A 24,388-nucleotide genomic window follows, 5' to 3' on the forward strand; every position below is an offset into this window, starting at 1 on the left:
CAGATTAAAGTAGTGTAGAATAAATGAGGGTAAACACTGCTAACTTCCTATAAAATACAGTATTTATTGTAGCCTTTGAAACATTTGTTCCAACAGTAAATCAGAAGTACAGCTTCCCTATTTTCAGAAAACAGGCATTCATGTGAAAGGGCGTAAAAGGTTTCCCATAACACTTTAAATGCTGCATTTCTACATGAACATTTTCCATTTAAAAACAGCAACCTTGTGATGTTGTTTTCAGCAGACCGTCAGCTTGCTGCTGCACAACAGAAATGATGCACTTGGTGTTACTGAAAACAGAGACACTATTGTTCTCAGCTCAAGCTTAGAGACCCTCCTCCTCCTTCATCCTCCATCCTCCCTGTACATCAACCCCTCCTCCATCCCCCCTAATCCAGGTGAGCTGAGGGAGACCACTGAAAAGGCTACGTATTGTCCTCCTTCCTCTTCTCTTCTTAATCCCTCTGCACCACACCTGTATCAGTAGACAGACCTGCCTTTGAGTAGATGCCCCCTAGAGGGAAAGTGGCTTTGTAACCAGAGATGATTGGGTAGTTTCTTCTGAAATGGAAGTTGATGGAGTGGCTTTCTTTGTTGTGTACAGGGCCCATACTGTGGCAACTTTTAACAGGTTTTTGGAGTGCATAAGGCCTCGATGTCCGAATCCCTGCAGGTGTCATATAGAATTCTGACCCAATGGAAATCGTACCCCCGGGTCACTTTTCTACGTAGAATTGGGACCGCACGGGTCAATTTTCTGGTATGGAAAACTGACCAAATCCCATATAATTTTGACCCCCTATATGAATTTGTACTGTATGTTAATAAAAGGTTCTAATGCATTTCTACACATAATAATCTTAAATATATATGTATAAATTGAAATAAAATTTTTGGGCTTTTCATAACAGGTTACATGTTTTGTGTTATATTTACCTTAACATATATGTTTTTGTTTTTTGTTTTTTTTTTACAAATTTGGGTGATTTATTGGGGGTGGATCACTTTTCCTAAGTGGGGTCAGAATTCTATAATGGAAAACTGACCCGCAAGTCATTTTTCCATGGGGGTCACTTTTTGACACCAGCTCCTTTTTTTCATATGCATGTTTATATGCCATGCATGTACGATACACACACTCAGTACTTGGCTGCTTTCTGTTTTGACTCTATCTTGTGTCTTTAGGTAGAGCTGGGTGGGAGGGGATGAGAGGGAAAAGGAAAAGGAGCTTCTTTGCTCATGAATACTTGTCACTGAGGCCCGTGGGTGTACGTTCTCTCCAGTTAGGTTGCTGGGAGCCATTTTCCAGTTTCTCCTTCCCTTTTTAAAAGCTTTTAAAAGAACACTTAAACGGCTTATTTCTGTCCTTTCCTCTCTTGCTACTTTTCCTCAACGCGCAACAAGCTCACGGCAGATTCGTGCACCAGTGATTCATGAATCTCTAGCACGGCACAATCATGCAGGGTGCACGCATGAGTGTTTGAGTCGAGAGTGTGCGGTCTGAGCGACAGAAGAAGAAGGAGAAGCCTGCATGCTGTGGGGGAAAGGTAGAGAGAGTGGAAGAGAGAGAGAGTGGGAGATAGGGCTGTGATGCCAGCCATGATTAGATAGACATTGCCTGGGGAAGAGGAAGAGGTAAGGAAAAGGATGTGGCTCCTCTGCTGTGTAAACTAACACAAGTGTTCACAATTGTTCTGGTTTTAAATAGAAGTCCCTCAGGCTCCACCTACCAACTTTTTAGAGTTCATTTGCTTGTCTGTCTCTTCTCTATTTTCTTTCTTTTTCATCCTCTCCTTTCCTCCCTGTTTGTTCTTTACTTTGACACAGAATTGCTTTATCTGCCATTGATTATTGATGCCTTTCGTGGATGTTTTCTTTCATGCTACCCCCCTATCCTTCTTCACTGCATTCTTTTACATGACTCCCTCTTGTGTGTCCGCTCATTTGGCTGTCATCCCGTGCCAGTCAGTTCCCTTCTGTCTTCCCAATTTATCTCTTCTCCTCATTCCTTCCAGATGACTCCAGTTTCTACTACCTCACCTCAGCCCTTTGTGAATTTGCTTCATGCTTCTCTTGACAGTTTCCTCTTTATTTTTTCAACTGCTCACCCCCCCGATCCTCTCCCCATGTCACTTTTTCTTTTCCTCTCTGGACCTGACTTTTCCTGCTTGTCTCTGGTTTGACTGTTCCTACTTTGATTTCCTCTCTCTGCTGCTCTTTGCGCCTCCCCTCCTTTTTTTTCCTGTTTATTTACATAGGGAAGGTGGAGGTGGGGCTGTCGGGATGGATTGATTTATGGCGAGAGGCCGTGGGTGAGGGGATCTGGGTGTTTGATGGACGTTGCGGCAGCCAGTATACTTCTGGTTTAGTATGGCTGGTTCATTATGGTTTTCATGACAAAGGACACTACCACCTTTTAAAAAAGCTTGTCCCTTGTAGATGACATAATATGCAGTTTCAGTGTGTGACAGGCTAAGCTTAGCTGCCATTGGAAGAATTAATTGCAAAGTGTAGGTGTGAGCCTGTCCATGATCTTCAAATGCTTATAGCTGCTGAATCCCCTCTGCTCATCTTATAAAACCATCACACTCCAGAGGCAGGTTATCTCTGAATCCATCAAGGCTAATGTTAGATGGTATTATTTCCTGCCCATTGGTTTTTAGGGACCAGTGTAATCTGCATTCTATTGCATTCATTTGTCAAGCACAGTGAATGCTCTTGAGTTTTACTTGGCCTTTTAATGATGACACCAGGGTTAACTGGCCTCAAAATATCCGCTACTGGCTATGATATCATAGTTAGGCCAGCCCTGATTACATATTTAATGCATAATTCAATATATCAGCTGATATCTTCAAGGTTTTATCATAATTTGATCTTACTGTGATTGTAGACACGTGCATGTATAGCTTTTAATCAGTTAGTCATTGATGTGAATGCGTTTGCACAGCAATAGGGGCTACAGCTAATGATCTAATTCGATATTATCAATAATACTACTCATTTCTTCATCTGTTGTCTCTCAGCTCATGAATTTCTGAATGGTCACTGATACATCATGAAATCATACAACACCTGAAAATTAATACAGTTAAAGCCAATGATGTAAATTTCACACCCACATAAAATGAAGAGCAGGCCACTGGAACTTTAAAAAATTGTCCTTTCTTGCTGGAAATGAATAATCGACAGTGACATTAAGACAAAACAAAGTTTTCTTTTGAGCTTATTCCTTGAATGTATATGTGTTCTGCACATGAAATGAAAATGACAATGGAAAGCGAAGTTGGAATCCACAGAGCAGCTGCCTACTGTGCAGTCAATCTACAACAAATATAGATCAGCCCAGTAAGACTGTAGTCTAAGATGTAACAGACTATACAGCTTGAAATATCACAGCGGTGCTCTTGCTACAAACCGCTCAAAGCATTGAGCGTTATTTGACTTTGTTCCAGCATCTACACATGGCCATCTCAGTTTGAGTCAAAAAATACTTGATGGCTTTGATGGTGCTAAGCAAGCAGTGGGTTTTCTCACTTCATTTAAAACAAAAAAAAAAACTGCAACCATATTGGGTAAGCAGTGAGACAAGTCATGCTGTACATGACTCATATTGGTTTCAAAAAGTGAGGGAATTTATTAGGTAGGGCTGGGCAATAAAAACAATAATGATATATATCACGATATATGTTTTCCTCAATAGAAATATGAGATATGCTCAATAAATTTCGATAGAATTCATTCATTTATGTTTTTGACAGACCTAAGAACAGCCAATTATAGTTAAGTAGTGCCGCACTGAACCAGTCACGCTAGAGCTACGTCAGGTTAGGTTAACGCACACAGCACAAACGTAAGAGCCAGCCGAAGCACACACACTAACGTTTGGGCTGCAGCCAGAGATAATGAGTGTTCCCTCAGGAGAAAATGTGACCGAGAACTCGGGCGACCTGGGTACGAACAGTGGGGGTGTGAACCGTTTGGGTTCGGGGCTTTCAATACAATAGAGATACATGTAGCCTATGTGAAGAATGCAAGCACTCACTGCGTAAGCTGACAAGAGATTCACAGATTCGCACTTCGCGGCTCAGAAGATCATCGGTTGATAATCATGAGACACAAATGACGGCTCTATGCAGCTTTGGTAACACAGAGAGGGAAACTACAACCCTGTTTTCATCCACACCAAATGTCCTTAACGATCGGTGAGATGGCAATTCCCTCAAATGTGGAGCCAATTAATGAGCAGGAATTTAGGGACCATCTGCAAAGTGCTTATCGGAAAATTTCGGCATATTTAAATTCAATAACTTTGCTTCTACTCAGTGAAATGGCACCAGATTTATCTCACACACCCATGAACCCCTTCTGCCCACACTACACCACTCAGATTGGGCAAATATACACAGATTAGCGAAAATGTAATATGAGGTACATCTCTGTTTTTAAATGGGTCTATATAGTGTCACCAAATAATGTATTGTTTGCTTATTTGTTTAAACAGTTGTATAATGTTGTTCAGCACGTCTGTTATGTTCAACCTCTGACATAAAAGAAGTCATTTTTAAATCAAAAATAACCTTCTGATGTCTTCACAACTAACTTATGAGTAACAGAAAATTTAAGCTGGACAAAAGTAGTGATTTGATTTATATTGTGATACATATCGATACAGTTTGACATGAATGAAAATATTGCGTTATGATTTTTTTCCATATCGCCCAGCCCTATTATTAGGTTATACGTAACCGCAGATATGCCCAATATTGAGAGAGATGTGAATGATAAACGGATGAAATTTGCAGTTCAGTTGTTTGGAACGCTGACTGCTTGGAAGACTTCATTTGAGTCATTGATCAGTTTAGCGCAGCATCATTAGATCTCTTATCAGTTGACCAAACCCATTTGTGCAGTGTTTGCGACAATGGAAGTGAAAGCAAGAACTGGGCTAGATTCATGTGAATATCATGCAGAAGTGAGAGGAGGTGGCAAATACAGGCCGTGATGTTGAGAGGTAAATGTATGTCGGCAATAGCTAAAGGGAGAACAAAGCGAGAGCACAATGGAGAGAGGAGAGAACCATCAGTAGCTATAATGACACAGGTGCAGCTCATGAGGGACATACCCTACCAGAGAGGAGGATGGAACGGTTAGAGTCAGAGTCTGATGAAACGAGAGAGAAGACGCGAGGCAACATTTCACTTTGATAGAACATTATGACTTATTAGCATGCACACCCCCATAGGAGTTCTTGAACAATCACACGAAAACAGTAGGCACCCTAGGGATGTGTCATTACTCCGGGTGCCCGAGCTTTTTTCTAACTCTCCATTCATTTGCATCTATTTTAGGAGCCTAAATAAAAGATCACTAGGCAACACATTAAAAACAAGCATGACATGCAGCCTCATCATAGAAATAATTCTGGGTCTTTGTTTGTAGTTCATCATCATCTCTGATCGTTTCATTTAGACTTGGTTTTCAAACATATGCAAATGAATGAGGAGCTCAGAAAAACCAGAGCTTTCCAACTAGCTCTAGCAGCTGATTTCAGTACTTGCTTGCTAATGAACTTATATTTGGGCTTACTTTCTAAAAACAGAAATGTTTTGGATTAGTTAGAGAAGCTGCTATGAAAATTGGTACAGAGGAAAGATGCAATAAGAAAAAGATTACGAAGGACCAAGGGGAGAATGTAAGGTGACAGACTGAGATAGGAAGGGAGGAAAAGAGAGGCAAAAGAGGGAAGAAGGGTTCAAACTGCACAGTAAAAGGTGTTTAAAAACTGTCAGGGGTATTGAATCAGAGGGGTGTGTGCAAGGATGCGAGCGGCAGATACACACTCCCTGCCACAGGCGAGGCGGGGTGACTACTGTTGCTTCAGTAGTTGTTTTTCTTTGCCAAGTTCGAAATCAGTCAAAGGCATGAACCAGATGGAAGGTTTAGGAAGGCAGGAATTCCCACAGTAAACAAGTGTGTGCAGGCGTGCATGGTATAGAGAGAAAGAAAAAGAGAGAGAGGGAGAGAGAGGAAAGGGTGATCCAGAGCAGGTGCAGTCGGCAAGTGCATGAGGGTGCATGGTTTGTTGGAATGTTAGACATCACATAGAGTAAGAGAATGGCCTTTGTGTTCTGCCAATACAGAGTGAGTAAATATTTTCGAATGGCATGCTGCGTCAGTAGATTGTTCTTTTATGCAGCAGGGGTGACAATGTAGGAGGCAGAGAGAAGAGGAAAGGAGACGGCAAGCTGAACGGGACTGGCTATGTTTATTCCACCACGCAGAGATGTGAACACAATCTGAGCTTTGTCCTGCGCCCGGGCTAACTTAATGTTAGCGCTAGCTGTGAGACCTCAGAGAGACGCTAGCATAAACTGCTTTGCTCTTTCCCCTTCATTTGCTGCCAAATGACATTGCTTATTCTGCTACGGGTTGGCTGCTATCATGAATGAACAATGCACGCTTCTCAAGGTCCCTACCTCTCCTCAGGGTGCCTCTCCACAGACCAAAGGTATGACTAAAGGACGTGAACCCAGGTATAAGATGATAGTCATGCTGAGGCAGCCTTGTTAGCACAATGTTTGATGTGTGTCTGTTTTTACCGTGGGAAAACCTGTTGTGAGTATGGAATAAACACATGAGCTGCACGAAATGCGCCACATGCGACAGCGGCCTGACCCCTGTGTGCTCCTGTGGTTTTTGTATGTATTTTTTAGCTATTGTTTAAGGCAGGATGGCTCCAGGGGGCATGAGGGATAAGAGGGGTCATTCATTCATCTCACACACTCTCTCAACACACACACCTCCCTCCCAGGCCTTTCATCTTTACTCTCACAGGCTTCTCTTGGTTCTGTCAGTCTTGCTGAAGAGAAGAAGGAGAGATGGAGGAAGGATGTCAAAGAAGGAAGTGAGAGGGTTAATGGTGTGTGTGTGTGTGTGCATGTGTTGTGTTTGGGGGAGGCTAGACAAGGACAGATGATTTTTCAGTTTTCCCGTACCCTGCAAAGCCTTCCACCAACTTGCCCCACCCTGTGCCATCGCCTCCGACTGTAACAGGTTGCTCTCGCTGCTTCTCTACACTACCATCTCCTTTTCATCTTGTACCTCCCTCCATCTCTTTAATTGTATCCTCCTCATCTCATCCTCTCTACCCCTCCACCCCTCTTTGGCTCCAGTTCCACACCCACCACTCCCTCTCTTCCTCTGTCCATTCCTCGCTCTCCCTGGGCCTGCCTCAGTGGGTCGGTTCCAGTCTGTCTGTTTGCTGATGACTCCACTTGGAGCAGATGTGATGCTCAGCAGCTGTTGCTCCGCAGCAACAACCCCCCCCACCTCCATATCTCTCACTGCTCCCTCTCCAGTGTCTCTTATGTTTTTATTTATCTACATTTCTTTCTTTTTTGTGTGTGTGTTCCCTGCTACGCTATTGTGAAGCTGTAAATTGGCGAGTTTAATTTTATTCTAAGATCTACTTTGTTTTATCAGGCCGGCCTCACCGATTTGTTTCACTTTCCAGCCATCTGATGCAGCTGTTAACATTCAAAGCATATTAGGATTTTTGTCATCATAATAAGTCTGCATTCTCAGTGTGTTTGTCTGCCACATGAATGCCAACTGTCACACTGTAATCATGTTAAACAAATGCTGGCCGTTGATAGCAGTTTTGCAGAGGGCAGAGGGAGGGTATTGTTCCACCATAAATCCAGTGAAATAAAAGAACTGTGAATGACTGTGTGTTTGTGTTTATCCACCCAATGAAAGCATGTTGTTCAAAGCCCAGCCCAGAGCTAGAATTAGAATATCTATGTTTAGCTGAATGTTAAGATATATGAAGACGAAATGGGACTTGGGCACTTGAAGAATGATGAAGTGGATTTTATTTAGGCTAACTCCCATCAGTGGCCTGTGTGCTCCTTAGGATAGGCATATTACAGTCTTTATTGGCTCCTTCTGCCTCTGCCGCTGTAAGAATTGGCTGGCTGATGAACTAAGCATCCTCTGACAGGTGCCCTCTTGTCTGAAATTAAAAGAGAAGGGGAGTACTTGGGAGGACTTTGATGATTTCAGCCAGAGGAAATTTGTTTCTGGACAGGCGTCTGTGTGGAAGGGTGAAAGTGTGAGTGTGTGCACAGACCTGCATGCGCCCGTGTGTCACATCTGTAATTGGTTGCCACAGCCACGTCACGCTCACAGCTCGGGCCTCTGATCTAGTGTGGAAATCTGGGATCAGTGTGGCAGATCTGTCTGCTAATCAGGACTCAGACTCTGCACACAGGAGCGTCACCGTGCGCTTCGCTCTGGAGGTTGGAATATCACCACAGTTGGGATTTAATCGTTCCAGAAATCCCTTAACGGGAAACGTTCCATGCAGTCTAATTTAAGGATGTTGAGATAAACCATCGTTGTGTGTCTGTAGGTTGTCACAGCGGGGATGTTTGTGGCTGTTCTGTGCACATGACTGAAACAAAGATAAGAGTTATTGATTCCCACTTTGCCCCTGTGCTCTGAGATGATAAGATTACAACAAGGCCAGATCACCAGAGGCTCTGTTTGCACTTTACCCTCTCTGGTCTCCACACTCTCTGACTAGTGACTATTCATGGTGGCATACGGCACAGTGTTATTGGGAAATTCATAAGGGGGAATCATCACTCATTCCTGGTTCCCCTTTGAGGACCTGCGCTAATTAGCCGGCGTCTGTGATTAGTTGGCTTGTGTTTGATCTGCTTCACTCCCCTCTCTCACTCTGTGTCGAAAAAGCTGCCTGCCTGCGCCGCGATTTGGCTGTGAGGTGTACCGAACACACAGAAACAGACACACATAAAACTCAAAAACAGACACGCAAGGATGTACACAGCGGCAGATTTTTTCCTGCCTTTCGGAGACACTGCAGGTGGCCTCAGAGACACAGTATCATACACCAGCAGACAGTTTCACACACACAAACACATGTGAGCTGCAGTGCTCCAAGCATGCAGCACTTCAGTAGAAAGAGTGCAGCTGTTATATTTCACCACTGCATACCAAGAACTATGTTTACTTTCACTTAGAGAGTTTCAGTCTGTCACTGAATTTCTCCCGAAAACGCAACGTTACAGTACACTTATTAGCGCAACACGAGGCGTGGGTGGCTAGCTGAGAAGTGGATTTACTTAACTTAACCCCGAGTGATTACACCGAAAGATGGGAGAATTATGAATGTAATTAAATTTGTACAAATCCCCCTTTGCTCCCCATTTGCATTAGGTCTCAATGGCAAGGCACAGTAGGGGATATACATGCTGCGTTTAATATGACACAAATAGGAGCAAGTCTTTGGCGCGTGACAGAGCACTGTCTAATTACACAGAGGCTGTGATATTGAAGGGCCCGTCTGTCCTTGAAGCTGGTCACTGGAGCATGGCAAGGCCATCTCTGCCTCTTCATACCCCCATCTATCTATCCCCCACTTCCCAATCCTCTATCTGTCACTCTGCCTTAAGGGGTTTAGATGGTAAACACTGCCAATTCTTACCTATTGTACTGACAAAGGATGACTCCAGCAGCTTTTGTTTACAGCTGTGTGTGTATGTGTGCGGTTTTACTCCTCCGTATGATGTCTGTAAAGTGGCTTCATTTTCTAAAAGGCAGATCAGTTGAGGCATCATTGTGACTGCTGAACCATTATAGGCGAAAATCGTCAGCTCCTACTGCTATTGAAGGGAAACTCGATCCACTGCTGTTCACCTTGTAGGCCTATAAGGTGTTAAGGACAAAAAGGCTGCTTATCCCCCATAGGAACACTTGAAGAAGCCAAAGTCTTATGCTGGGTTACCAGTCATAGGTGTCTTATTTATTTATTTTATTTATTTATTAGACCAACCTCATTGGTTAACCGTGTAATTAAGTGTTCCTTCATATGCACCAATGACAGTTGATATAATGTAAACACAAAGTATAAAGAAAATGTCTGGAACAAACTTCAGCTATTCTTCATTAGACAACTTTTTTTGACCTTCTTTATATCTGCTAGTTTCATGGCGTCTCTCTAAAGACCTGTACTGAACCGCACCTTAAGAAAAAATTTAATGGACTGAAACATGGGGAATCCGATTCTTTTCTGACCAGCAAAGTGTAGAAGAATTATGGGAGTACTGAGTTGCTTAAAGAACAATTTGGCAAGTGAATTTGTTTTGCAGTCATCGGGGGTCTCTTAAAACCTGTGTGCATTCCCTACTGCTGCATTGTTTTTGAGTAATTCACAAAGCATTTAACAATGTCTTACCTGCATTTTAAGGATTGTTAAGTTGGTGTTTGTAATTGTGAATGTGCAGTTGCTTTGACTTAAGGGAAATTAAAGTTGTTTTTTGTTTTATTCTAACTGTTCAGCTGTCCTAAGGGTAGATATGCTTTATTATTTTACCTCAACTTTTTTTAATTTTTAATTTTTAATTTTTTTTACACAGAAGCCAGCTGCATATTTTCTGTTTATTTCTATGCATTGCACTTTATTTAACAAATTGACATAAAAGGAAATCTAACTTTAAAACACCCCTCCCCCCCTTCAGCTGTATGTCTGTCTGGTAGTTGCTCATTCATTCATCCATCAGCATCAAAACAATACACAGTGTTCCCAAGGAAGGTTGTCATAGTGACTGTCCTTCAGAGAATATTCAAAGTTGAACTAAACATTCAGTACAAAGGGAAGGGTGGAGGGAGGGCACAGGAGGCTGACTACCCTGAGCACAGGCCCCTCATAATTTCTGATTGTTATTACTTTCATGGTGCATTGTACTTATTTTAAACCACAGTCAAAACCCTCTTTTCTTCTTTCTCTTTTACCCCTCCATCCTCAGTATCACCTTCCCCCTGCTCTTTTATGGCAGAGCAGATAAGAGGAGGCCGCATGTGTCGAAATGCACAGTTTCGTCTTACCTGCCTCCTATTGAGGCTCGAGACAATGGCCTGTTCACCTCCGCCCTCACAGCTCACTGCAAACCTGCGGGGAGGAAACTCGCACGCATACAACGCAGCTCTAATAGACAACGCACAGTTTCTTTCTGGGTTTTAATTACCTCAGGTATCTATTGTCTTCCACTATTATCTTTTTGTTCTTTTTTCCCCCTAACCTACCTGCCTGATGTTTACTAATTACTGCCATATCTCCCCCTCATTGTTTCTTCATTTTGACTTAATGCAGAAAAAGAAACAATTCCAACTACCACCTGTTCACTTTTCTGACATTTGTGCAATATTATGGCTCTATTCTGCTAATATGAGTCAGGATTGTCACAAATTATAAGTTGCTCTTTTATGTTTTGCTGTACTTATGCAAGAATTGATGTACTCCATGCTGGTTTTTTTTTTTCCTAAATAGTGGGTGTCACATTTTGGAACATAATTCGCCTGTCCTTTCAGATCTGTCTCTACAGAGTTATTTTTGATGCTCCCACACAGACTTGCAAATCAGAAATCAATCCAGCTGGTTGTTGCAAGGTGTTGTGACGGACAGACATCAGTTTATCATAATATTGGTACACTCCTCCTTGTTTGTTTGCATGTGGTGCCTGACCTTCTGTCTTCCATATGGCAGTCACTGATTTGGTAACATGCTGTGTGATCCTCTTGACAGATTGACTGTGCTAATAGCTGTCTCCCTCATATCACTGTACTGCATTTTAATCCTTTAATGTAGAGTATAAATTGGATTGGTCTCTCACCCATCCAAGTATGAATGAGCTGCGTGTTGACAACATTGTTGACCAATGGGCTCAACAGTAGCAAGCTGAGCGGTAGCTCTGACACTGTGGGAAGAGCAGCTGGGAAATCAAGTGCTCCCCTCCTCAAGGTGAAGTAAAGGTGAATGTTGCCGATGCAAAGCCTGGAAACACAGCTGTGTTTGGGTCCGTGGGCAGGATTGTCATGGAATTCCTCTCACTTTATCAGGCGGCAGTTTTAATTTGGGGAAAGGATCACACTCGGCCTAAAATATCCTATTTGACACATTTGTAGACTCTCACATTGAAGTGTTGTTAGGGAGGCGAAAATAGGACGCATAATCACATTATGTTAGCAGCTGACATGCAGAGGGACGGATATATATTTATATATACACGCACATACACAAAGACAAAGTAATGACTAAAGAGATAGAAGCACAGACATTGAAATGAACCCTTACACATCATGAATTAGACATTTGTTGAGCATTTAGCCCCAGCTGTGCACTTGTGATTGAGCCTGATCTTTTTTCAGATGTGAGATGTGGTTAGATTCAGTGTATACACTCACTTACATATACTTCCAAAGTCATTCAGAATGCGACATCTGAAGGATTTTTGGTCAGCTTACTGCTAGGCCTGATAAAGAGGTACAAGGCCTCGGCATGCATAATGGACGATAGATCAAGACATTTCCTAGACACTGACCTAAGATCTGTCTGAAAATGTTTTCCCAAAGCCTCAGATTTACATTTTATGCTTGTACACTGACTGCAGATCAGTCACTATGGTCACCCAGCAGTGAAACCCAATATTACATGCGGAGCTAAAATAACATGCCCAGTACAATTACGGTGAGGAGCGATGGCACATAGAGCTAGAATGAAGAAGTCAGACAGAAAAAGAACTAGCAGCATAAAAAAACGCAGTCAAGGAAGAGCAGAATGAGCCAGAGGGATAAAAAGGATTTATTCCAAAATGAAAAGACAGGACAGGGCTATGGCACAGAGGGGAAAAAAAGAAAGTAAGTGAGCGATGCCGAGAGAAGGCAAGAGTGGTGGAGGTAGAGTGATGTGCAAAGCCCGAGCAGACAAAGCAGAGCCAGGAGCCGCAGGGGAGCTGGGTGTCTGTCAGCCATCCAGCCAGTAAGTTATTCAGTCACTTATCAGTGGGTAGGAGCGATAGCAGTAGCAAAGGCAGTAAAGAAGCAGCAGTTATTTGTTTGGCTCTGGAGAGCTGTGTCCTTTCTGTCCACAGTAAACTGCCAGTTACAAAGCAAGACTTTACTGACCTTAAATGGGGCCTGTGCCAAATGAAAACATGCGCTACCATAAAACCACGCTTATGCTTCATGGCCTTGCTCATTTTCTTCTTTTGTGTTTTATGCTTTATACAACCCCGGCTTTACACAGTTTCTGTATTTCTTTCAGTTCCAGAGTCAGTCTTTACTGCAGTCTTCTCTTTGACCCTTGCTTTTCTTCCCTCATTCGCTCTCTTTTCCTCTCTCCTGGGTCAGGTACAGTGTAGATGCTCGTGTTTATCAATAATGAAAAGATGAGAGGAGGAGGAGAGCACACTACTGTCGTTCTTACCCAGGGATAAATTATTCACCCAGTGGAGAGGAGTACCTCTCTTCCCTGATACTGAGTGTGTGTGTTTGTGTGGTTATGCTAGCAGTTGAAATGTGTGGGAATGTGTTTGTCTCACCGTTACTGCACACACAGTATTTTGACTACCTAGCAAGTCATTTTTATCTCTTATGCATGGTTTTCCCTTAGCTTGGCAAGTGGTAAATGATTAAGCAGTTTGTGTATGTTGTTGGTTGTAAGGCTCCTCCTGTTGCAATGCGTGATATGCTGCAGTAAAAACAAGACACAAGAACACCATTTTTGTTTGATCCTTTTTCTTTCAATTTGTTTGACCAGTAGAGCTTGCTCAATGTGAAATATTCTGTTTGTGGTATGTACCTCACTGAAACTGGAAGCGTGAGAGAGGTCTACAGAGATACATTCACGGGCTATTGTGCATGTAATTTCATACGAAGGCCCCTGCAGTTAAATGGCTGGGAGAGCCCATTGTCTGTTCTTCTGCTTTGCCAATTTTTACTTACTTCCACTCTAACACATACATACTCTGTAGACCTGGACAAAGTGTCACGGCAGAGCTAAGGTCATGGTTCAGCTTCACATATGGCAGCTTTTCAGATGATGTGTACATGAGTTTAAGCCTGAAATATAATTTTAAAGGGGTTTGTAACTTCCCTAGTGGGTTTGTTTTCATTAAGAAGATACACTTAATTGAATTGGCAAATGCTTATTTTTGCAAATGATTTTCACTCAAGTCCTAGGGCGTGTTTGTTAAAATCAGGCAAATAATAAGAGTATGCATCAGCATACAGAGCACGCATACACGCACACTCGTATACACGCACACACACACCTCCCCGTACAGATTTCTCCTCCAGCTGTTCATTTCTCCTTGGCACTTTGAAGCCTGTTCATGTCTCCGGGTGTCCTCCCTCCAAAACCCCTTTTTCTCCTTCGCTCTCCTTCTGGTATATTTCTTTGCGTTTGTGCCGCCCTTCCTCAATTCTGCCTGTGTTTGATTCTCCTTCTCGATCCACAGTCTGTGTTCAGAGTCAGTTATCAAATATTTCATCATGTCACTGTGAACAAAGTGAAATGTATCTCTCACTACTTCTTGCACCTTTTTTTTCTTTGGCTCCTGTTGCATCACAAGGTTGGGTTTTTTTACCTCCTGTCTCCTGTATGCAACCTCCCTGTAACACCCAACCTTTTTTTAAACACTGCTTTTCTTTGTTACATTTCTAGGCAATTGAACCACAATTGTGATTTTTGGAGATGCTGTGTGATCTTTCAAGCCTCTTTCTTTATCAAACCAACATGTTCTCAGTACTTTTCTTCTCCATAGACAGTGAGGGTATGAGTAGGTTATAATAGGTTGTCACTGGAGAAGTCCATAAGCGTGCAGTGGCTATCTCTAAATGTAGCTTTGCCATGAGGTATCGATTGGTCCTTATAGAGAGCGCAGAGGAAAGGTCAATGAGAAGACGAGACACATCTCAAGTCTTCATTTCCTAGTTTTATTCTTAGCTTGTCAAACTGGCTCGCCTGTCAAATCTAAGCTGCATTCCCACTCTGCTCCCTGCATACCAAAGTAGCCACAACTGTGTGTGCATATATGTGTGTGTGCATGTGTGCTTATATGGCTATATTGTGTTTGCATCTGTGTATGAATGTACTGTGTGTGTGTGTGTGTGTGTGTGTGTGTGTGTGTGTGTGTGTGTGTGTGTGTGTGAGAGAGAGAGAGAGAGAGAGAGTGAAGGTCAGAGGAAGTAGTGCAGGAACAATGTTGGGTAGCAGCAGCCAACAGCAGGTTCAGGCTGGGTTTGTTCCAGACTCAAGCTGGTAACGGCTATTACTACAATTCAACAGCAGTCAGGATAAGACAGGCAGCTACAACAGCCTTTCTGTTTTGAATTGGACAGAATAATAGCAACATCACACACAAATCAGTTATAAAAGGCAGATCGTTTTAAGTAGGATGACATGTTGCATGTCCAAGCTTTAATACACATTTGACTGGGACCATTAGCAGGTTTAGAAGCTGGACAAAGCATCTGACAAAGCCAGCAACAGAGCCCTAGATAAAATAAACAGTTGGCACCCAAATGACAGGCACTTCACTGAAAACTGCAATTTTACTGAGGTGGTGAATGTAACAAAAGAAAAGGTGGTCACAACCTGTTTTCCACTAAAGACTAAATGTATAAAACAGTACAGTGAAGTTCATAACTGTTTGGATATTCATATATCTTGTCCTTGTAGCACTGATTTGAGATACTTCTTGGTTTAGTGTAGCCACTAGTGTTGTAGTCAAGACCACACCATCCGAGACCAAGAGAAGGCCAAGACTTTTAAGGGTTGAGACCAAGTCAAGACCAAGACTGTTCATACAATGAAAAATTATAAGTGAACAAAGTATGAATTCTCAATTTTAAGATTGATTTACAGTAACAGTGACAAACAGGCTCTACACTTTTTTCAAAGCACGACAATACAGGAAATCTCAATTATTAGTTTGTTTTTCTGTGTCAAAAATCTAGCATCCATCAACCGAACAGCAGCTGCTTCATTCACAAGAATTACAGCACTAAAATGATGGGAACATGCCAAGCCTAAATAAAATGCAATGACAAAACACTTAAACATCTTCACCATCCAAACAAACCAATGAATATATATATATATATATGTGTGTATATATATATATATATATATATATATATATATTATATATATATATATATATATATATATATATATATATATATACGCTATTTTTTGTCACAGTTTTTGGTTCAGTTTGGTTTTGCATGTTGTTTTACAGATGTATTCTTTGTGGTTTTGGAAACCAAACTTTATTACTAGCGAGTTTGCAGACATCACTGCAACTGATGTCCCGATCTAGATTTTTTTGCTTCCAATCAGATTTTTTTTTGTGATTACTTTTGCCGATATCGATACTTTTTACGATGAAATTTAGATTTTTTTTTTAAAATGTGAGTCAATATTTATAGGTATTGTACTATTATTTTACTTGAGATCACAATTGGGCTGAATGTGGAACCTGAACTAAAACAAGTATGACACCTTTGACTCTTAATAACTTTAGTATAATTTTTTCACTTTCCAAATTCATACTGTGGGCCAAATTAGAACCTTTGGCACCCCAGTATTTTGCCCGCGGGCTCTATGTTGGCCACCCCTGCTATACCACGTCTATGGACAGGACTGTCCAGGGATTATATGTGGGGTCTTGAGACCAAGATCGATTTTGCGTACTACAACACTAGTAGCCACATTGTCCAGCTACAATGGGCATGATGAGGGATATAAAGACTAAGGACTATACTCCCACAACAGTAAATAAGTACACTCAGACATTCTCAAAACTGAAAGTCAGCACTTTAATCCCAGTCATTGTTCAATTTCAGATCTATTTGCTGAAGCACAGTACCATAACAACACAAAATGTGTCATTGTCCCAATACTTAGAAACTGCGCTGTTCAAAACTACAGCCCCAATAATAATCACTGAAGTGAATGAATAGTCTTCTCTGTGCCAGCATTTCAAAAGGGGAAAAAAAAACACCAAAAATACAAAACAAAATTGTGTTTTGGGAGCCTACAAAGCTGGTATTTTGGCAGAGCTTTCAGTTGTAAACCACTTGTATCCAAGGCCACAATCACAGAAGACCACTGTTATACTGAGAATGAAATTGATCTGATAATTCACCCTTTATCATTTTTTTAAACGATTTGGAGGATGGTTACGTTTTGTGTTATCTGTAGTGTGTGTGTGTAGGGTATTGTTAAACTCACAGTAAATATGTAATAACATGAACAATCAATGTTCATTTATTATTAGAGAGAAATTTAAAATTGTAGAAGGTAGAAATCTGGAGGAAAAATATAGATAAGCAAATATACAAAGAAATTCTCACTTTGCTCTGAGTAGAGACAGAGAGATGGACGGTGTGACTCAAGTTCATACCACTATTGAAAAACAAAGTCAAAACATTACAGTTTGCGGGGGAGCAGGAGTCTAGTTCCCCCGAGACCTCTTGAATTACAGTGTGCTGAAAGGTTATTATGGAATTTTTGCCCAATGACACCAAAATGCCCATTGACGCTTTAATGGCATGTCCAGTCAGTGAGTTTATGGTGAATCTGCTGTGCACCTTGGCAATTCCAAGTGAATGAAATTGAATTGAAGTTACATGAAACATGCACTTTTACACACTAATTCAGCATCACTGTATATAGCTGCTTATGTATTCATGGAGCGTAGATCACAAAGATGAGAAGATTATCTGGTGCACATTAAAAGCTCAGGTTCAGAGTTGTTCTAAATGTAATTGTTGGACTGATTAAGTGGCTTAGGTGGCTTATTGTTTTTGTTGTGTTCACACTGTTTTGCTGTTTAGTAAGCACTTTGTAAGTCATATATACTACAAAATGGTGACACTATGCACACATAAACTGAAGCCAGACTTGTAAAAATTATATTTGAACAAGGAGAGTCAGAGAGAGTGTGTGGAAATAGATTCCATCAGGGCGGAATAGTGGTGCTCCGTGGTGCACTCTATACCGCTGGTATCAAAACTATTTTTTCTTCAGGAGTGGAAAGGGTGGGCACAACAATAACAACAAGGAGAGAATAATGGAAATGGGGAATTCACACAGACCTGGAAGAATAATGAAAGGCCAGAATGCTTATTGAGAGAGCACAGAAAGACCCAAGGAAAACATATCCACTTTTTCTGTCTCCTTTTTCAAATAGACACACATACATATATAATATACACACACACACACACAACCACACACACACACACACACACACACACACACACACACACACATAGAATGGTTTGCTAGAACAATCGTCAAGAACATGGAGAATGGGTAGTTCCATTCTAGCCCACCTGACAGTGTATAGCCACTAGCTTGATGAAGTGGCGAAGAATCAGTGAGCTCTGAAGGCCATTAGATATTTTAGGTGATGCCTGCTCTCCGTGTCCCCGGATGTTGTGCTTATTTCTCTGCTATATGGGGGATCAGGCAGAGGACATGCATGCCATTAGGTTCCAGAGTCAGTGAGGCAGACAGACGCCGACCGATAAGTGTAAGCTTCAAATGGAGCACGGCAGAGAAAATTAGGATTTTGAGTACTTCTTCTGATTCGCTCTCCCTGCCTCCTTTCGCTCATTCACACTGTTACACTGCGTTTTCTATTTCTATCACAGCCACAGTGTTTCTCACAAGGTCAGGTGTGGAGTCTACCCTGCTCTGCTCTCCACTTCCGCTCTTCTCTCATCTGCCTCTCTTCGCTCTGTTCTCTCTCACCTTGTACCACCTTCCCCTGCCTCTCCATTTTTAGTTTCTCCCACCTCATCTCTCTTGTCTCCTTTTTCACCTACTCCTCCCTCCCTCCTAGTTCTCTTTTCTGGATGTCTCTCTCTTTTGTCCCTCAGCTGTATCCTATTAACCTTGTTATAGCTCACACCGTCTCCCTTCGAGATCCTCCTCCTCCTCTCCTCTCAAACACATATGCTCTCTCTTTCTTCTCTATTCCTGGCACTGTGGTTCTCTTCACACCCTTCATCCCCAGTTTTCCTTACCCCCCCCCCCCCCCTTCTCATCCTCCTCCATCACTTGGCATTCCAGCCAGTCTCTCAGCTCCTCCTTTCACCTTCCATCTTCCTAGCACACATCCTTCCTTCCTGATTCATTTTACTCTTCACAGACGAATGGTGGGAAATATGGAAATGTCAGCATGACCAGGGCAGGGGATCAGAGCGGACTGTGTTAATATGGCAGGGCTGTCGCAGCGCCATCAGCATAATGTGTGTGTGCGCGTGTGTGTGTGTACATCATGCTCATCATGTGGGTGTTAAAGACATATGATAGGTGACAGTACTTAGGACGGTGACATCTGACTACTTGAGGATGGTGGAAGAGGACAGTTTTGCATGCATGCATTTGTTCATCTGGGCTTTTGAGGGCATTTCTTGTATGTCACCTGCAGGCAGCAAAGCTACTGTAAAGTAGAGCAGCGGTGACACAAGGCTTCTGTTCTCACTCTCCTCCCCTCCAACCCTTGCCTTTTCTCCCTGTGTCGCTCCTCTGTTGTCTTTTCAGTCTTACCCCTTGAACTGTCTTTTATTCTCTAATTCCCTTACTCCGGTGTCTCACTCTGCCTCCCCTCTCTCTCTCTCTCTTATGTTTAATATGACCAATGCTCTCAAAATATTTATACTGGCAATTACTATTTCAAATGCAGCCTTGCCTCAGCTTTGTCAAGACTCTTTTGTGTTCATGTACATGCACACTCATGCACACGCAGACGTCTCCGCTCTGTGCTGGCTGTTCAAATGACACAGAGTCTCTGAGTCTTCAGGGCCTGGGGTTTGGGGACTATCAAGAAAGATGGGGGCGTGCAAGTCTTGTTCTGTGTCTTGTGTGTAATATTCATTTCCCTGTGGCTGTGTGGAGTCTCATAAGGCCAGCCTGTCTCTCATCTAAGCTCTGGCAGGAGTTGACCTGTGTTGGCTCTCCTCTTATTGCCTGTGAATGACAGACACAGGCGCAGTTCTGCTCTGCTCCCCCATTATGTGTACACACAACTACACATGCTTGTGTGTACATGTACATTTCCATATGCATAAATATTATATGCGCACAACCAAATGTAGGGCGGTGGAACATATGATCAATGCCACATTGTGTAAAGTGAACTTCTTATTCAGTAAATTAAACTTACCGTATGGTACTTCATCACATTTGATTATTTTCATCTTTTATATGTATGGAACTTCATGCAAAGAAGAAACACAACCAGCTCACATGAGACCTAATTTGAGGTAAAAAAAAAAAAAAGACTGAACGTTAAAATTAACAGTTCTTCAGAGCAAAACATTTAAGGCTTCAAATGACAAAAGTAGTGCTATCAAATAAGCTGCAATGTAATGTAAGACCACTATTTTCAAGGTTTTTTTTTTTTGCAGAAATGGACAAAAAAAAAAAATCCACAATTGCGATTCAGCATATTGTAATTCAAGTGGTTTGAGACGATATGTGAGTTCTACATCTACATGTCTAATCACAGGCGTTGTCACAGGGTTCCTAGCATAATTGATAATGAGACTGCCGAAAATGGTTCCCAATTCCAGCAACAGATGTAGGGGTTGAATATGTGATTGAGACCTGTAATTATTAATCTGGTTTGTAACTTTACTATTCTACGCCATGTTTTTAACAAGTTTTGGTGGATTGATTTTGACTCCTGCAGCTTTAACTAGTTATAATAAGTTGCCCTACTGTCATTATCATGTTAAGTTGCAGTGCAGTCAGATTTGCCAAAACAACACACATCACAGTGTAGAAATGGTATTGCAAATTTCGATATATATCTTGCCTCAGAAGAGCAACCTAGGGTTTCCATATGCATGTATTTATGATACAAGTAGAGTAAAGCAGCACAAGTTGCTCAGTATGCCAAGATGAGTAATCAAGGGTTTCAACAACCTTTGATCTGTTTTCAGTTTCCTTTACTACATCATTTACTAACCAGAGAATAGCTCCCTGTCCCAAAGCTCATCTGTACTTAATCAGCCAAGTTCATGTAGATTGATAAGGGTTGCAGCTGGGTCTTTATGAAATGCTCAGGACAATTGAAAGCTTACAGGTCAGACGCTTGACAATAAAGCTGTCATAAGATATATGTAGTAAATGTGTATAAATGTTAGTGCATGTAGCGGTGTGTGTCTACTTGGGCAGACATAGTTTTGTATGTGTGTCAGAGAGAAAGAACAGAGTGAGCTTTTCCTCTTTCCAGCCCAATAAGGCTCTCTGCTGCTCCCACGGGCTGGTTAGCGGTTGTCCAGAGGTTCCTCCGTGGCTACAAGGGGGTTGTTTTGTGGTTGTAAATTGGGTTGGTCCTGGGAGAGCAAGTGTTATTCTAGGAAAGGCTTTTTTTTCCTCCACTTTCCCACTCAGTCTTTTGCTCTTCCTCCCTCTTCTGCATTGATACTGTAGCTCAGATTCCCCCAGAGAAGAGAAGGTGTGGTGTTTATTGCTCGTCAAAAGAGAAAGACAGCACTGCCCTTTACTCTTATCTCCAAGCCTATGGGTTTCATGTGGGTGTGTGTGTGTATGTGTGTTCCATCAGCCCTCCAGATCATATTAGTTTCAACACAGCAGCTTTAGCTCAGCACAAACTGGTGGAACTAGTTCTGCAGGTAATTGTTTGTCTTTGGAGAAATTGTGTTTCATTGGTGCTGTTGTATGTGTGTAGCTTGCTGGTAAACACCTTGTGAGCACACACATTTGCACACTTAGCCGTGGCTGCAGACATTTGAAGTTGTGTATCCGCAGGTAATCCACTCTTACTTAAAACAGGTGCAATCTTGCTGACATACACTAATGCGCGCTTACTCATACAAGTAATTACATTTTCACAGAGACCTGGATTACACCACACATATATGCGAGAACAGATTTGTCGTCCTTAAGCCCCTCACTCTTCTGTTTTTCACACACCCACTGACACGACATACCAAGAAAAGCATATTTATTTTGACTCTTTGCTGCTACACAGGAATGTGTCGGCACAGCAAATGGCAGGCTATAGAAAAGTATAACCCATCCAGATTGATTTATGACCTAAGTGCAAAAAGAACTGGCTTTCCTCTTTTCCACCACACATCCTTTTTTTTTTTTTTTTTTTTTTGCCCACTCTGTCCACAAGCACAGTCATGGAGAGATACCAGACTCCTGGCCTACTTGCCTCAGTTCACTAATGCTGTCCTCTGTTGTACCAGACACTTCCACACTGTCCTCATTTATCATCAGTGGGCTTAGTCCCAACACAATTCCTCTGCCCCCTTTCCTCGCTTCCTCTCCACATTTGGAAAGGAAGGAAAGAGCACAGGTTAATATTTCTTTCTCTTTGTGTCCTAGGAGCATCAGGTCAGCGGGTCAAGGTGGAGCCAGAGGTGTCGTCGTATCCTGGCCAGACAGTCAGCCTGCGTTGTGCCTTCACCGATGCCACTGGGATCCAGCTCACAATGGTCATTATGCATTTTTTATTCGTCTTTTTTGTGTTAGTATTTGATTACGTCGTCATACCAGCACAGTCATATCAAGTCTAAACCATATTGGTGGTATGAAAATCTAATAACAACGTCTGGTTCATCCTGAAATTGCAGTTCATTGTGCTGACTTGACACAATACAATTTGTTGAAATTGCTTCGGATGACAATTGCTCTCACATTTGAAGCTATTAAATGAATTCACAATTCTGTATTTGTAGAAACATACAGCTCAGAAAAATTGCATTTGCCATTTATGCAACAACCCTGATTCTGCAGGTGTTTGCAATTTCGTCACCCAGGTGTAAAAGTGCAAATCATTACAGTTAAATACATGTGAAATTAGTATTTTGGTCCATGTTCCTTGTTTACCTATCACATAACCTTAATCTAACAATCATAGCCCGCAGACATAATCCTAAGGTTAGTAATAGCTTTTTTAAAATCACATTTAGGCTTAATGTTTTATTACTCCAAACAAACAATACTAAGCTTCATTTTGCTTTAGGGGATTGAATATGGTAATGGACGCACTTCTTAGTCGCATCTCAATGAAGTGGGAAGTGCACAACTCTGCTTGGTTCCACTAAGAGCAGCTGAAAGAGAGCGAGTGCAGAGCCTAAAAAAACCCACATCCATATTCATACCTGCTCCAGTTATTTGATTGTGATGCTGCATACACTGCCCTGTGGAGTTTACAGCAAAATATGGATGCGTTAAAACGCTCTCCAGTGACACTTATCAGAGCCATGATAAATGATGCTTTTTCTCAGTCCACTGGTCTGGTCTGTCACTCTTTGCATCTAACGACTGACCCTGTGTCTGCTCCACCACAGGTCACGTGGATCTACGAGCCTAAGGAGGGAGAAAGAAACCAATATAGCCGTGTTTCACCCAAACTTTGATCCAACTACCCAGACTCACCTCAGAGGGGCCGTGTCAGCTTCTCACCCAGTCCCCCAACATTGCCAGTCCTTCAATCCAGATAACGGATGTTAGAATGACCGTACGATGGGACTATACAATCTGCGAGGTATGCTACCTACCCAGGTGGCAATGAACAGGCATCACTAATTTGGTTATGCTGGGTAGGTCACAACCTTCATCTCATGCTGTGTATATGATGTTGTGAACAGTCCACAAGATTTAGGGATCTAAGTGTCTTCACAGGGTTTCTGTAGGTGGATAAAGTGTCTCAAAAACGTAATGCTGCTTAATCTGAATTTTAGCTTTTAAATATCTTAAAGTTTTTGACATTGAGTGGGATTTAAGTTAACATTGCTTTAATAAGCTGTCTAATGGTAGCCTCACTTTAGACGTGCTAGGGAAAATATTGTATTGGTTATATCTGTAATAAAACAACGAAGCTACTCATCATGGAACCACTAATGCAAACTGCACACACTGAGCACATGTGGACTAATGATCCATCTCCCAAATCAGTAAGATACCATTTTAAAAAAAATTTTTAAATCGCTGTTTTATTTATAGAAGTGGTATATTTGAAGTGTTTCTGTTAATGTCACTTTAAGGAATAAGAGATAAGGCTTGTTGAATAACGCATTTAGTGTTAAGTTGAGACCTGCAGAAAATAACAAGTTTGAAGACTTTCACACCTATTGTAGGAACACATTCAAATTTGGAACTTTGTGTTGAAAGGCATTACATGGGAAGTCATAAAATCATAAAGCCTCTGTGAAACACCACTTTCAAATGCCTAACACCACCCAACAGCGTTCTGTATTCACTTATAAGGAGCATCACCAAAGTCAGTTTCTGCTTCTCCTTCATGCTCTTTGTATTTCACAATTGCGAGGGTAGATGTGAAGTAGTTCTTATACTGTATTCATAATGGTCTTTGTTTAACTGACTGAAACCTGCAGAAACCCTGCTGAAGAGTATGAAGACGATGTGAAAAAAGGCTTTTTAGTCACTACGTCTTAGCACAACGGCGCACCTATGACAGATTCTACATCAATCATCAACCATATATATGCAGAGTGCTCTCCA

The 24,388-nt window shown here is 41.8% G+C and overlaps 1 protein-coding gene across 1 annotated transcript in view; it reads left to right on the top strand.

The window, feature by feature from the left end:
• LOC115435802 (nectin-2) overlaps window positions 1-24,388 on the top strand; it is a 45,571-nt gene that overhangs the window by 8,749 nt on the left and 12,434 nt on the right. Inside the window, 3 exon segments of the mRNA XM_075353518.1 lie at window positions 22,247-22,356; window positions 23,215-23,344; window positions 23,347-23,411. Of these exon segments, the coding sequence (XP_075209633.1) occupies window positions 22,247-22,356; window positions 23,215-23,344; window positions 23,347-23,411 (305 nt within the window).

This window comes from Sphaeramia orbicularis, chromosome 16, assembly GCF_902148855.1.
Source record: "Sphaeramia orbicularis chromosome 16, fSphaOr1.1, whole genome shotgun sequence".
Taxonomy (NCBI): domain Eukaryota; kingdom Metazoa; phylum Chordata; class Actinopteri; order Kurtiformes; family Apogonidae; genus Sphaeramia; species Sphaeramia orbicularis.